Source organism: Hipposideros armiger, unplaced genomic scaffold, assembly GCF_001890085.2.
Source record: "Hipposideros armiger isolate ML-2016 unplaced genomic scaffold, ASM189008v1 scaffold_31, whole genome shotgun sequence".
Classification (NCBI taxonomy): Eukaryota; Metazoa; Chordata; class Mammalia; order Chiroptera; family Hipposideridae; genus Hipposideros; species Hipposideros armiger.
In genome coordinates this window covers 1,495,313-1,511,530 of record NW_017731381.1, presented here as the reverse complement: position 1 = coordinate 1,511,530, position 16,218 = coordinate 1,495,313, and the positions used below count along the sequence as shown (strand labels likewise).

Sequence of the window (16,218 nt, the reverse complement as noted above, 5' to 3'; positions counted from 1 at the left end):
CTCACGCTGGCTGCTGGCTACATACGGTAGCCCATGGCAACCCACTGTAGCAGGGGACTGCAGCCAAGGCGACTCACGGCAGCCCAGCTCCAGGTTGAGCTGTTGTTCAGCATCTTAACTGTGGAGAGCAGTGTCACTGGCACTCTTACGTGGGATCTGAACCGGAGCCCTCTGGCGTCCCAAGCGAGTTCTTAACCATCGCGCCACTCGGCCGACCTGACAAGCACTCTTCTAAACCTCTTTAGACATGACTACGGATCATCTCCCTAAACATGGCCAGCTTCTCTGTGCCTGCCTCACTTTGACCCTGTTTTTGCATCATCGAGCCCTCAGCTCTCTCGGCCCCCACTGTCGTCCACTGTGTTCTCATTCTTTCTTGGTTGGTGTCGTTTCACAATTAGACTGTTGTGTGCTGCTCAAGAACAGGGTTGAATTGTTAACTTCTGTTATGCACATCACGGTACCCAGCATGGTGCAGGGCACGCAGTAGTTGCCCAGCAAGTACTTCCTTGACTGCTTTGTCTCACACGTGTTTGGTGCATTGCCATGGAGCCTGAGTGTGGTCCATGCAGAATCAGTTAATCGAGCGCCCTATGAGAGAAGACATGGCTGCTGTCTGGCAGCATTGCCATGAAAAGGACTTTAAAGGAGTCTTTTAACTGTGTGCAAGTGAAACAGTTTGAGAGCAGCATCACTGCACGTGACTTACTCTTCAGTGAGCTAGTTGACTGGTCGCTAGCCTCCTGGAGGGCAGCTCTGCCTAAGGGGTCATTGCAGCCATATACATAGAAGCGGGGAGTACTCGTTTAAGGACCAGAAGGAACGCCATTTCTGCTGTCCCCACATGGCTCACGGGGCGACCTAACAGATGACTGATGCGATGCAGTTTATTGTGTAAATGGGGCTATTCACAATGACATCTGCCATCGGTACCTAGCGTTTTGTTTTTCTAGTGCTTTCTCATGTATTACTTCATATCACTAACGACGTGGGAATGCCCAGACTTACCCTGTGTCGGCTGGGGGACAGCAGTTCACAGGCTGCTCCTGGGTTCTGATGTGTCTATGTTCCTGTGTTCACCTCTCCCAGGGTACTTCTGCGGGTCCGGATGCTCTACTACCTAAAAGCTGAAATACTGGGAGAAGCAGCTGACAAAGCGTTTGAAGGAACTCCCGCCAGGTAAAATGAGTCAACTTTAGTACCCAGTGTGAACGCGCTGCCCTAAAGACCTGTTCCTGGAAAGAGGCTAACCTGCCTGGGCTTCGAAAGGCCCATGTTCCTGCCCCACCAGCCAGTTACCTAGATGGGCGATCAGGCAGGCAGAGAATGGACAGTTCAGCCAGGTCGTCTGCAAGGAAACAAAGGCGAAAACACTGTCTTAGAAACACAGATTTTGGTGAGGTTTTAAGTTAGTTTTTTTGTCCCAGTAATGTTGTAAAATCGCTTTTGAAACGGTCATTTCTATACCTTAACTAATCATGGTAGAATGATGTTAATTACTTGGATACACTTGATCCGGTAGATATACACAAGAAGTTTTACTCAGAATCCTACTCTTGGCCTTAGTATTCTAATGCATTTGAATGGCTCTCCTTTATTTGCTAATCCTCTGACCTGTTTGACTTGTCCCTTAGTTTTATAAATTCCTGTTTCTGAAGCTGTAGAGTCCTGGGGGAATCTCCCAAGACTTCAGGGAATGGGCTGCCAAGCTCCCAGCTGATGAAGCTGTCAGATGGTCACAATTTATAGGTGGGCTCTCCAGGTAGCCTTCTTCACGTTCCCCACATCTGTGGTGTGCTCCAGCCCTGTACAATGCCTGTTGTTCCCAGAGGTGTTGGGATTACCTGGGGCCATGGTGTCTTCTTGCTCTTTCTTTCCATTGGGCAATGCTAATGGCTTTAGTGGTCATAGGAGCACAAAAGAAGGAGAGAGGTGAAGGACGTTGGCAGTCCCATCCATGGGGCAGTTTGTGATCAGGAGCAGTCACCACCCCAGAGAAGTCACTCAGCCCCGTGGCACCGCGCAGGCAGGGCAGCTGGCCCTGCAGTGGCGTGCTGCCTGGAAAGGTGGGGCCGGGGAGCACCATCCCCGCAGAGGGAGGTGGGGAAGAGGAGCGAGGCAGGCAGATGTTCTCCCTCAGACCCCAAAGCCTTCACAGAGTAAGGACTGTGCTCGGACACATTTGTGAGCTAAGGGTCCATGTGAGCTCAGAACATGGACAGAGACTCACGGAGGCTGATGGTACGGGCCTGCTGACCCTGCATGTCCGCCCCCTAGGGCGCGTTATGGTCATCGCTTTGGCCAGGAGTGCTGCAATTTGTGATCACTTTAGCTCCAACAGACGGATAGCAGAGCACTGCCAGGAGCGGTACCACCTATTGTGGCACCTGTCCTCTGAAAGGCTCTCTTCATAGCCCACATGTACCAGCACAGACTGTCTTGTTCTCACATAATGCTTGAGATCCCTACATGTTGAACCAAGATGATTTGGACACAATCTTTTCAGCGTTTGATCATGTATAAATTCAGCTATTTGGGGGGTGTTCTACCATCAGATGAGTAATGTATTGGTGGCTTTTGCTGTGGCTCTCAACTGAAGATGCACATCAGAACTACCTTATAGATCCCAGGCCCTATCCAAGGTGACCAACGATGAGTTTCAGTCAAAGATGGATCCTGGGAGTCAAGCACACATGCAGAAACAGTTCACTGGATGATGGATGAGCCTGATGGAAAGCCCTGGCTAGGAAACCTTGGCCCACAGCCGTCTGCACCTTGCTACTTGAGTGCCTAAGCACACAACGAGGGCTGCGACTTAGCACCAGGGCTCGGCCGGTAGCCTTTGCGTTGTTTTCTGTGTGTGTCGAAGGAACTGAGTCCATGCCCTTCCTTCCACAGGGAGCTGGACGTGCCTCTACCCGACATCGACTACGTGGAGATCCCAGTAGATTGGTGGGATGCTGAGGCCGATAAGTCCCTTCTGATTGGTGTATTCAAACATGGTGTGTATTTCAGTCAGTGTTGCCCCTTTCCTGAAAATCGTGTAGTCCGGTTCCACGTCCCTTGTAGAAAGCAAAGCCTCACCTCTGTCCTCCCAGAACTTAAACCAGACGTATGTAGAGGTCATGAAGATATGGTGAATGTTCATATGAACATTCAAATGGGTGACTTCGAATGGGTGACTGTGGTCTCAGAGGGCTTGTTCAGTGTGTGTCTTCCTTGCACGAGCCTGTCCACACTCTCGGGCCTGGGGCTGCCTCACTCCCCTTCACTCCTGTAGTCCCAGCGAATGGCCTAGTGCCTGGCACATGTAGGCACCTAGTGTGTCTTGAGTGAAGGAAGGAATAAGTAAATGTGGAAAATGTCAGGCTTTAGCATTTCATATGTATGCAGAATTCTAAGGTCATTCTAGATAATCTGTGTATTTCTAGTGTATAGCTCTTACTCTATTGGGTATAAAAACTTAGAATAGAAGATAGTATGGACATCTTTTTTTTTTTTTTAATGTGGTAACCAACAGACTAAAGGAGACTGAGCGGTTTTTTAGTAGCTTGGAAAAACTGAAATAAGCTCCTGCTTTGTTCGCTCCTGGCACTGTTCTGAGCACCTGCCCTTGCTTTCATCCAGCGGTTAAAATGAATGATGAGCGTGCAGTCACTGTGGCAGTCACTGTGATGTGTTTCATACACACCTTCCCTGCCAGGTGAATGGATGAAATTTTAAGCTGGAGAGCAGGATTTAACGTGGGAAGAGTTAGTGACACCTGGCCTTCGCTGTCAGCTCGCCTGCTTCCTCAGCGTTTGACCTTGGGCAAGTCACAACCTTCTGACCTATTTCCTCACCTGTAGAGTGGGAATACTATCAAAGCCACCTACCAGGAGGATGGTTTGAATATTAAACAGGACAATATATGCAGACTGACGCATAATAGATGCTTGGCGCTGTTCCACTGTCACTCGTTACTCTGCCTTTGGAAAGTAAACTCTCTAACACCTGCCCTATGCGTAGGATTCTTCCACATTACACAGGCCAGCCTGTTACATTTCCTCCAGATCTGTGGCTTTCACAATCGTGAATTCAGTCAAATGAAGATTAAAAATACTCCCCTCATCCCTAAAAAAATCCCAGAAAGTTCCACAAAGCAAAACTTGAATTTGTCACACGTCGAGCACTACACTGAACCCACACGAATGAGATGATGTGTAAGCACACCCTGCAGTGGCCTCTGTATAAACACAGGCTATAGGCAAATACCCCACTTTGTACAAGGGACTTGTGCATGCTCAGGGGCATCTTGGAACCAGTGCCCCGTGGGTACTGAGGGATGACTGCACATGTGAATGAGGAATCCCCTCACAGCTTGGATGCAGGTGTTACAGGATCAGGCTTCGGCAGGTCCAGTGCTGCCGAGAGCCCTTTGATAAACCCCTGGGGTTTGGCCGGAGCAGCGCTGCGATTGAGGAAATGTCCTGTTTCTGTACTGTCTGCTACAGAAACTGCTTGCCACATGTAGCTATTGAGCACTTGAAACATGACTAGTACAACTGAGCAACTGTATTTTTAATTTTACATAATTTTACTTAACCATAGCCACATGTGGCTCCCCTGTTGGACAGCACAGGGCTAGAACTCAGCTGCGAAGTGGGGACAAGAAGCGTGTGACCTCCCTGTAAAGCACAAGGAGCCACAAAGCAACCAAAACTTGGTTTAATCTAATTTTGGAAAGAACCCAGAAGTGGACAGGCTGCTGGAGGCAGCCACGTGCAGAGCATCTGACCGTGGGCGCAGGACAGCCTGCTGACCCTGGGTCTCATTTCAGTGGTGGCTTTAGGGCACACTGCCAAGTCCCTGATGGCATCAACACGGTGTCAGAGGACAGAACCCTCAAGTCCCAGCAGTTAATGTGCTTCCTGTTCCTCCCCTAACCCAGCACCCATTCCACAGGCATGCAGAAAGCCTAGGTGAATTATTACCAAAGTGTTAAACTACCTAACTGAACCTGAGAGAAATAAATGGATGGGGTCACTTCGAGCCAGAGCTGAAAGCTCAGGGGCTGATGACAGCAAACCAGAGGGACTGGTTTTTAATACCCACACAGAAGTGGGAAACAGGCCCCCTCCAGGAAAGGAGATCAGGAAAAGGCTCGCTGACTGGCCCAGGGTTGATGCCTGGGGTTGGCTTCATGGGCCCATCCTTCTTGGAGTTTTCTAGATTCCAGATCAGATCTCGTCTTGGCTGAATGTTGCCCAGCAGACATTCCATGAGCATAGGCCTATACTTGTCCTCACCTGGGTGACACACCTGACTACCCCTGTACAACTTAGCCTTCGCTACAGTATAACCAAACCCACAGAACATGTCTTAGCCCGGTCATAGCCAAACTCCTGGATACCCAGCAGATGGTGGAGATGAGACAGTTTCAGAAAGCCAAGCTGCGTGGTGTTTACTTTTCAGGAATCTCCATCAGGAAGCCTTCTGCCTCATCTCCGTGTCCTGGACACAGATGTGTGAGCTGTAGTGCTGCAACCACTTTCTTGGGTTAAGAAACACACAGCTGCCCTTTTTGTCAGCCGGAACTGCCGTCTTCCAGTAATTCACCAAAATGACCAACACAAAGGGAGAGAGGAGAGGGCCCTGCTGTGTGTTCTCTAGGCCTTCAGAAAGCGTGGAGTTGTTCCTTTGGCCAAGTATCTGTGAATCTACAAGACAGGTGGTATTGTAGACATCAGGGGAATGGGCACCGTTCAAAAAGGAATGCCCCGCCAATGTCACCACGGCAAAACTGGAACGGTCTACGGTGTTACCCAGCATGCGGTTGGCATTGTTGCAAACAAGTTAAGGGCAAGATTCTTGCAGAGAGAATTGATGTTCGTATTGAGCATATGAAGCACGCTAAGAGCCGAGATAGCTTCCTAAATGGGTGAAGGAAAAAGAAGGAAGCCAAAGAGAACGGTACCTGGGTTCAGCTGAAATGCCAGCCTGCCCCACCCAGAGAAGCACAGTCTGTGAGAACCAATGGGAAAAGCCTGAGCTGCCGGAACCCATTCCCCATGAATCCATGGCAGGATAGGTGTAAAAAAGTAAAGACCTTTACTGTTAAAAAGAAAAAAACCACACAGCTCTTCATTGTCTGAGGTTTTGTGGATCTTTTAGTCCACACCAGACATAGCCTGCTACAGCCCTGCATAGATCAGAAGAACACAGCCAGGGTTCTATCTCCAGGCTGACCCCATGGAAGGATCGGCTGGACCTTTGGTTGCTGGCAGCAAGGAGGGCCCTGGAGCAAACCTATTCCATGATGCTCTTGACAGCTCTCAGTTGCATTAAGTGACTTCCGCCCCTCCAGGGCAGCCTGGATGTATGATATTTCTATCAAGATACAGAGTTTAGTATTTCTGTTCATATTCTTAGAGAAGGGTTTTTTAGACTACATTAAGAGGCAAGTAGTCTGTGCCCCCTTAAAGGCCTGTCATTTTACTACTGTGCACTGTTACAGCTCCGACTGCTCTCTTCAGAACAGCCGTTAAGAGTTTTCTAGGGAATTGACTCAGTCACTGGTCCTCGCCTCCAGCTTCCTGGCAGATTGAGAACTAGAAATACAGAATCGGTTTAGATGTCAGGCCCATACCTGACAAGAGAAAGTCTGGAGAGTAGACGAAAGGACCTGGCCTGCCCTGTGCCGTCAAGCACAGAGTTCACACAGGCACGACACTCATGGGCCGTTCGCCTCTTTCAGTAGCAGAGGTTCAGAGGAGGAAGCATTCACCATCTCACCTGTCAGGTAAAGCGCCCCTCCTTTCAGGGGGAGGAGACAGTGGCGGGAATTTCTTCAAGGCAGCAGAAGCTTCTGGGTCATTTCTCTTTTGATGTGAGCTGAGGTAGAACATGGGGAGAGGGTGACGATGGTTCTTCTTACAGCAATTATTGGAAGAGAATCTGAGCAACACTGACTCATTCAGTCAATTGTGTGTCATATATGCTTGTCAGACCCTTTGTTAGTACTGGATATAATGATAAGTAAAAATGGATTGTTTTCTTAGGAGCCCACAATCTCAGGAGAGAGACGCTAACCAAATAATTGCCCTAGATAATAAGTGACTAAAGAAGAACACAAGGCACCCCAGTTTCCCCTGCCATACGCCTCATGCGGGCAGCACCTGTCATTGAGGTGGAAGGGTCACTTTGGTTTAAAAGATAATGTGCCCACAGCTCCTCAGAGAAAAAGTACCAGGTGCTATCTACAGGGTGAAGGATAGAACTGCATCAAACAGTGATACATACGAGAACCAAACCAACGTAGAAATGAAATACTCAACAAAGTGAAATCAAGTCTGTTATCAGCACCCAGGCTAGTTCTCATTTTAGGTACAGGATTTTCCATCACCTGTAATGGGGCCTCTCTGTACTAACTACAAAGCTAGAAATTGACCTTGTTTGCTAGGAGCAACATGGAAAGGGTTTTGATGATCATGAAGGAGTTTTCCCCAAGGTAATTGGATAAAATAGATTGGCTCTTGTACACAACCAAATCCTGTCTCGTTATAAGGTTACATTAGATTTAATAAAATAATAACATTCTCATGCATGGGCTTTGTCCAAGTAAAGTGATATTTTTTCATTGTCGTGCCTCCCTTTTGAAGTCTGCCTTCTGAGTCAAAAAGGTTCCACCTGTTCATGACTTTGGGATGTGGTGAGGGGTGATTTTAAAGCCCTGGCCAGTGGATTTAAGATTTTGTATTGAGTTTGAGTACAGAGGCAGCAGATCCGTTTTAATCCAGTTACCGATCACAGTCCTCTTTCTGTTCTGTCCCTGGCATCCATCACTTTGTTCAGCTTCCATTTCTAACACTTGGGAGACAAACTGGACTGTGAGAAAACAAGCCCCCCTCGGGAGGTAATGAGATGTCCAGGGTTGGGGGGTGCCACGAAAAGAAATTGCAAAACCAACTTGCCTGATCCCCTTTGCTGTCCAAAAGAAGCAAGCATGTGACAGCGGTATCTGTACCTGTCTTGGACACAGAACATTTACGTGAGCTTTCATTTTTGGTTCAGCATGACTCAAAGGTGTCCACTTTAGCTCAGGGATATTCCCCTAATGAGAAATCTTAAAGGGCCCAATAAATCTTAAATGAGTATTTTGTTTTGTTTTTATTTAGTAAGGGAAACACAGGGACTGTCTGGGGCCCGGGGCAGAAACTGTGAGTTCTGACCTTTCTCATTCCTCCTGATCAGGGTATGAGCGGTACAACGCCATGCGAGCAGACCCAGCGCTCTGCTTCCTGGAGAAAGTTGGCATGCCAGATGAGAAGTCCCTTTCTGCAGAACAGGGTGTGACGGACGGGACCTCAGACATTCCCGAAAGGTGAGAAGCTGCGCAGGACAACTGTGATGTGACATGTCATGCCACGAGATTATGGCCCCTTCCCCGATGTCCAGCACACTCATAGTCGGTCCCCCACAGTCCAGCGCCTCCCTTACACCTTGCCATGCTGGAACGGCCTTCCAGAATTGCTGCTTTGGGTACATCCTGTTACAGCTCAGGCCTTTTCTTTGACTTCCAAGCACTTTGAACCAGATACCAGTCCCTGTCCTTCACGGGTTCCCCAAGCCGCCCACCATATTTGTGTCTTACCTAGTCAGAGGATTCTAGAACTCAGACCTCAGACCTGGCAGGAAGCTTAGAAGAGGCACAGCAAGTACAGGCTTCTTGACCTTGGAGTTCCAGCATTATTTAAGGATTTCATGGTCTGCGAGTAAGGTGGGTTTAGGAGTGACCGCTCGACAGCTATGGCATTTTAGGCCTTGTCCCTGGGTATGTGAACAAAAGGATGGAAGCATCCTTAGTGACTGAATTTTATTTACTGTTGGCATAATCTCCCAATGTGTAAATTCATAGGAAAGCTAAATAAACAGCCAAAAACTGGTTCTCCAAAATATATATATATATGGAAAATGTAATATGTATCTCTTAGCTTGTGTTTGAGAAGCTTTTGACCTGCTCTTCTCCCCAAAAGTAGCAGATATGCTTTGCATCGCCTAGGGCTGTGGCCAGGCCTGGACACGAGAGCATGGCACTGCCAGGAGCCCCTGACCATCTGCTAAGGCCAAGAAAGGAACCAGATGCAGTTTTCATCTGTCCTTAACCCCTGATGAACATTGTAGCTACCAAAGGTGTTTCCTGTGGGCAGATACTAAAGACACAATCAGAGAGATGTTCACAGATGCCCAAGTGACCCGTGTTGGTGTCGTTAGGCTCACTGGGTCAGGGAAAACGTTACCTGCGTGAGGTCCCTGAATGTGGCATAAAGTTCATATTTTTGTGGGGCGGCTATTCTCTCTGGTTAAGCAGTGAAGGCAGGAGATTCTCCTGCCTCCAGGATCTGAGCAGCAAAGACAAGAATATTTGAGGCAGGACTGTTTCAAAGTCCTTTTTAAAAGGAGTCATGGAAAACATAGATTTCAGCAATAGTTAAGCTTACGAGAGAGAAGACAGTAGGAGCAAACCTACAGGCAAGTGAGATTGATGGTAAACGGGGCAGAGTCCCTCCTCCTGCAGTTTCGGTAGAGCGCCCTTTCGAGGAAGTGACTGCTGCCACATGGAAGTGACTGCTGCCACACATTGTGTGTGAAGATTCACCCGATGTGATCTGGGGGCTGGCACATCAGGACTTGCTCGGTTTGCAAGCCTTCAGTCTCTGAAGCCACATATTCAGATAACTCTTGATGTGCGGTGATTACTTTGTTTATGACAGTATCACTGTTGAATAGCTGGCCTCTCCACTTGACTGACTAGATGTTCAAGTCTCAGTTCAGTGGAGGTCCTTGCCCGTAGAAGTTAGCACACTTGGGAAAATCCAAGACTTTGAGGCCTGTGGGGAAAGGGATCTACTAAGAGTCCCTTTGCTCAGTGATTTAGGGGGTTTTCTTGCAAGCATCCTGGTTGCCACATAGCTCCTAAGTGGTGTGTGATGCTTTTTTGTTTTTTGCTTATGTGTAGAGGCAACACGGATAAAGAAGACAGCACTGAAGACAAGTTAGATGGCCTCCAGAAACAAGTGGTGAGTCGGATGTGTTGGCAACCCCTACAATCTTTAATATGGAGAGGGAAATCCCCGTCTTATTATAGTAGTGGTCTTGGGGAACTTGACTGCATTGCTTCAGTGGCATTGCATTTTTCCTAACATTTTATTATAAAAATTGTCAACATACAGACTGCCTTGCACTTTTATTCTAATGAAACGTTTGATTTTAAGATAACTGGATTTTAGGCGCAGTTACAGGATACAGAGCAATTCCACGTACCTTTTATCCACTTTCCCATTATAGGAACATCTTGCAAAATTGTAGTGCAGCATCACAGCTAGGATGCTGAGTACAGGACGTTTCCACGGCCACAAAGACGCATCCTGTTGCCCTTGGATAGCCATCTCCACGTCCCTCCTGTCTTCACATATTTGTTAATCCCTGGCATCCACTAACCTGTTCTCCATTTCTGTAATTTTATCATTTTAAGAATTTATACAAATGGAGTCATATAACATGTAACCTTTGGGAATTGGCTTTTGTCACTCAGCACAATCCCCTGTAGGTCAATCCAGATGGGTGTCTGCAGCAATAATTCATCCCTTTTGATTGCTGAGTGGACATCTGTAGTGTAGATGTACCACAGTTTGTTTCACTGAATTCGTCCATTGAAGGACACCTGGTGGTTTCCAGTTTTTGACTGTTACGAATAACTCTACAAACATTTGTGTACAGATTTAGTGTGGACATACATTTCCATTTCTCTGGGATAAAATTCCAGGAATCTAATTGCTGGGTCATAGGATATGGTTAGTTACATGTTTAGATTTTCTTAGAAACTGCCAAACTTTTCCAGAGTGTCTGTACGAGTTTACCTTCCCACCAGCGATGCATGAGTGATCTACTGTTTTTCTCATCTTCACTAGGGTGTTGTCATCCTTTTTTAATTTGATCCATTCTGATAGGAATGGAGTGATAGCTCGTGGTTTTAATTTGCATTTCCCTAATGGCTAATGAAGTTTAACATCTTTTTTTTTTTTTTAATTTTTATTGGGGAACAGTGTGTTTTTCCAGGACCCATCAGCTCCAAGTCAAGCAGCTGTTTCAATCTAGTTGTGGAGGGCGCAACTCAGTGGCCCATGTGGGAATCGAACCAGCAACCCTGTTGTTATGAGCACTGCGCTCAAACTACCTGAGCTAACTGACTGCCCCTGTTTAAAATCTTTTTATATGCTTTATTGCCATATATATACTTCTTCAGTGAAATGTTTCTTCATGTCCTTTGCCCATTTTCTAATTGAATTGTTTCTTTGTTTTACTGTTGATATTTGAGAGTTCTTCATATATTCTAGATACTCAGGTTTTGTCAGATATGTGGTTTGCAAATATTTTCTCCCACCTCGTAGTTTGTCTTTTTATCCTATTCACAGTTGGGTCATATTTTTTAATGCACTCTGCCAGTGTCTGTCTTCTAGTTGGTGTATTAGGCTATTTACATTTAATGTAATTATTGATACATAAAGGCTTAAGTCTGATGTTTTATTCTTTTCTGTGCTTTTTGATTCTGGTTTGTTTTTTTTCTGCCTTCCTCTGGGTTACTTGAATATTTTTTTGATTTATCTCTATTGGTTGTTTTTTTTAGAGCTTTTAGTGGTTATTGTAGATATTTCATTATACATACATAGTGTATCACAGTCCACTGGTATCAGTTTACCAGTTCAAGTGAAGTGTAGAAACCATACTTCATTTTGTCCCTTTACCCTCCTCCATTGATAATATAATTGTGTTAGACATTTCTTCTACATACAGTTAGAACTATATTAGATAATGTTATAATTTTTGCTACAACTGTTAAATATAATTTGGAAAGGTCGAGAGAAGGAAAGGCTACTGCATTTACCCATATCTTTGTTTACTGTGTTCTTTCTTCCATGTGTTCCAAGGTTTTTTCCTATTTTAATAAATTATTGTAGCCATTCTTTTAGAGTAGGTTTGTTGATGACAGCTCTTCATCTGAGAATGTCTTAATATCCCCTTTGTTCCTGAAGGATATTTTCACTGGATATAGGATTCCGAGTTGACAGTTCTTTTCTTTCAGCTCTTGAAAAATGTTGTGCCACTTCCTTTTGGCTTCCATGGTTTCTGATGAGAAATCTGTTGTCATTCAAGTTGTTTTTCCCCTATAAGTAAGGTGTCTTTTCTCTCTTGCTGCTCTCAAGATTTTTTTCTTTGTCTTTATTTTTCAAGAACTTTAGGATTTTTTGAGTGGATTTCTTTGAGTTCATCCTGTTTGCTCAGCTTCCTAAATATGTAGGTTTATGTCTTCTGCCAAATTTGGGAAGTTTTCATCTATTATTTCTTTGTGCCCTTTTTTCTTTCCTCCAAGACTCTGATGAAATGAACATTAGATCTTTTGTTATAGTCCCATCGGTCCCTGAGGTTCTGTTTAATTCTTTTTAATCTATTTCTCTCTTGTTCATACTGGGTACTTTTCTGTTTTTCTGTCTTCTAGTTCATTAATTTTTTTTCTGTATTCTGATGTTAAGCTTGTTCACCGAGAGTTTTTTGTTTTTGTTTATTTGGATATTTCATTTTCAAATCTAAAATTTCCCTTTGGTTCTTCTTTGGATATTTATTCCTTTGCAGGGACTTTGTTTTATTCATTGATGACTGCTTTAAATTCATATGTCAGATAATTCTAAGATCTCTGTCATTTCAGTGTTAGCATCTCTTAGTTGTCTTTTTTCTTTCAGTTTGAGGTCTTCCAGGTTCTTGGTATAATCGATTTTTGAGTGAAACCTGAACATTTGAGTATTCTATTGTGAGACTCAAGATCTTATTTAAAACTTCTGTTTTAGCTGACTACCTCTTGACATCTCTGTTGCAGGGGAACAGTGAATGGGGACCATGCCACCTTATTTTTACCAGGTGGGAATAGAAGTTCATGTTACCAGCCAGACCCAGTGACACCCGAGTTGTTTCTCTTACCGTTGGTCAGGAGTGGAAGTTTAGCTCTCACATGGTCTTCGCTGACATGAGGGGCAGGGGTTGGCACCTCATTACTATCAGGGACTCCTTATTGGATTTTTGGCACTACCCCAGCAGGGGAATGATGGGGTGCCCTGTTACAGCCTGGTGAAATCAAAGTCTAGACTCCCCACTCAGCCTGGGCTAGTATGGCTGTTGTGAACCACAGTGTTTTCTCTGTCATTACACTGGGGTATAGCAGGTGTTAACATTTGTGTATTTCTAAACTGCCCTTTTCCTGTTTTTTTGCTAGAGCGAGCTTTTATTGGGGTACGTGCGTGTGTGTGTGTGTGTGTGTGTGTGTACCATTTGGTGTATCTAGGCAGCCAGCTTCTTTACCTCCAAGTCTAGGACATATAAGGCAATAAAACCCAGGTTGTCAACACTGTTTCATACCTTGGGTCCCAAGTTCCCTAATAACTGGTCAGAGTTTTCTTTAGGTAAATGTCCAGGGGTTTTAGTTGTACTTAGAGTGAAGAATAGGGGAAACGTGCATCCTCCCAGAAGCAGAAACGTGCACTGCATTTTACAAACGAGGTTCTGGGAATTTGCATAAGCAGACTGAAACCAGTACCCAAGCACCATTTGATTATATTTTCTCTGGCTTTGAGGAGTGGAGCAAATGAATCTGTTAGAATTTCATGGATTCTGGGTCCTAGAGGTTGCTGTAGCATTGTACCCAACTGACTCCATTACTGGGATAATCTCTTCTCTTCTCCTGATTACCACCTAAAAGTTACCAATTCTTTCTTTTGCTTCTAGTTTGGAGAATGTGTAGTATTTATTTTGGCTCCCCTCGGCTCTGATTCCTGTAACAGTAACAGTGACATCACTTTCCCAAAGTAGGAAATAATTATTTTTCAAAGATATGTTTCCATATCTCCCCCAAGGTTTGTAAAGCCGCAGATTGAAGCAAATCCGCTTGAAACTTCAGACCTTGGACCTGAAGGAAGTTGGGCTCTGGTCTTTTTTTTTTTTTTTTTTAAGATTTTATTGGGGAATTGGGGAAGGGGAACAGTGTTAGGGAATTGGGAAAGAGAAACAGACAAGTTGTTGTTCTTCAGTCTTCATTGTGGAGGGCGCCAGTTGCCATCTGGCTGCCCGTTGGCAGCTCGTGGCCTCTAAGCTCAAGGTGCTGTGTTCAATCTTAGTTGTGGGTGGGCATAGCCACCATCCCATCCATGCAGGAGTCGAACCAGCCGCCTTGTTGTTAAGAGCACACGCTCTATCTACTGAGCCATCCGGGTGGCAGCTCAGTTCAAGGTGCCAAGTTCAGTCTTAGTTGCAGGTGGGCATAGCCACCATCCTTTGTGGGAGTCGAAACCGGCAGCCTTGTTGTTAAGAGCGCATGCCTTATCCACTGAGCCATCCGAGTTCAGTCTTGGTTGCGGGTGGGCGTAGCCCACCTTCAAACAGGCAGTCTTGTTGTTACACCAGCTGAGCCATCCTGCCACCTGTTGGCAGCTCAGTGACGGCTTAGCTCAGGTGCAGCGTACTGGCCCATGTGGGAATCGAACTGGCGGCCCTGTTGCTCAGAGCTCGCACTCTTAAGCCAACTCTGAACCAACTGAGCCACTCGGCCGGCCCTGGGCTCTGGTCTTGACAATTAAAATCCCATGTTCTGCCATTCCAGTCCCTAGCGTACACTGTTACTTCTTTTGTCTGGAATTTGGGATGTGTTTTCCCATTGAAAACAACTCAAGTACCAAAGAAATGAAAGTAATATTTTATACTCATGTGAAACTTTACTCTTTCCAAAGCACTGTTTGCTTTTGTTTCAGTCTATCCGCACCTCAGCCGAGTGAAGTTAACACTTCAGATGTTATTACCCTCATTTGAGAGCTGAGGAAACTTAGGCCCAGGAAGGTAAAGAGCTCTAGAGCTCTGCCAAGTTCTCACAGCTTCTCGAAGGCAGAGTTCAGACTCGGTATTCTCTAGATATTCCAGTCGGGTATTCTTTTTATCGTCAAGAAAGTAGAACAATTATATGTCATTTGAATATACGCGTGCCTTCCTCCCAGTAGCGTCTTCTGTGAAAAGACAGCCACCAGCCCGAGTGCAGGCCAGGTCCAGTTGAACACTGTTCACAATAAAGTTTACGTGCTTAACCGTCAGCCTTTGATCTTGGAGCGTCCTGGGCACTGAAGGGCATATGGCAGAATTGATAAAATAACTTGTTTCCTTTTATAGAGTAGGGTAAAACTCCTCTGGATCTACGTTTTTATTCTTTTATAAAATTTATGCCTCTTATTTATTTTGTTCTTCAAACCCCTAAAACCTGGGCTATAGAATAATCAAAAGCAGATGGAATGGAGAGAGGCTTCCCCCAGATTTTGAGGTGGACAGATTATATAACAGATTAAGCGTGACTTCTGCTCCATGTGCTGAAGTAACAAATGTAGAAGAGCAGCCAACATCTGAGCCAGGCCTCCTGCCCCACCCCTACTTCCCTCGCATCCCACGCCTCCTGCGCTGAAGATGCTGGTTGGGTGTTTCTCCCAGATCTGTTCTCAGGCAGATAAGCAAGCAGGGTTAAAGAAGGCCCAAGAGCCTGTCATCCATAATGAGGGCAATTCCTCTGAATTAAACAGACCTGGTCGTAGAAAGATTCACAGTTAATACATTGGCAGAATCTTTTTTTTTTTTTTAAGATTTTTATTGGGAAATTGGGGAGGGGAACAGTTGGGGAGTTGGGGAAGGAATTACATTGTGTTTTTCCAGGACCCATCAGCCCCAAGTCTCCCAAGTCAAGTTGTGGTCCTTCAATCTTAGTTGCAGGGGGTGCGCAGCCCACCATCCCATAGGGGAGTCGAACCGTCAACCTTGTTGCACACTGAGCCATCCGGCTGCCCATAGGCAGCTCACGGCTGCTCAGCTCAAGGTGCTGTGTTCAATCTTAGTTGCAGGGTGGGGGAAGAGGGGTGGGGAGGGCAGCCCACCATCCCATGCGGGAGTCGAACTGGCATCCCTTTTGCTCAGAGCTCGCGCTTTTAACCAACTGAGCCACTCGTAAGCCCTACATTGGTAGAATCTTAACATGGGTCTTGAGTGGTCTCGAGTGTTCCATCCCCTCTACAACTGTGCTGTCAGGGGGTTGTTCCAGGTAGATTCAGGTACTTCCAGGAGTCCGTGGGAAGAAGAGGAGGAATGTGCTGCCTTCCAAGGAAG

At 45.8% G+C, this 16,218-nt stretch overlaps 1 protein-coding gene across 5 annotated transcripts in view; it reads left to right on the top strand.

The window, feature by feature from the left end:
- CHD6 (chromodomain helicase DNA binding protein 6) overlaps positions 1-16,218 on the top strand; it is a 188,030-nt gene that overhangs the window by 144,664 nt on the left and 27,148 nt on the right. For all 5 annotated transcript variants that reach the window (XM_019637000.1, XM_019636999.1, XM_019636996.1 and 2 more), the window contains 4 exons: positions 1,090-1,179; positions 2,899-3,002; positions 8,233-8,362; positions 9,998-10,058. In XM_019637000.1, coding sequence (XP_019492545.1) covers positions 1,090-1,179; positions 2,899-3,002; positions 8,233-8,362; positions 9,998-10,058 — 385 coding nt within the window. The remainder of the gene's footprint in view (positions 1-1,089; positions 1,180-2,898; positions 3,003-8,232; positions 8,363-9,997; positions 10,059-16,218) is intronic.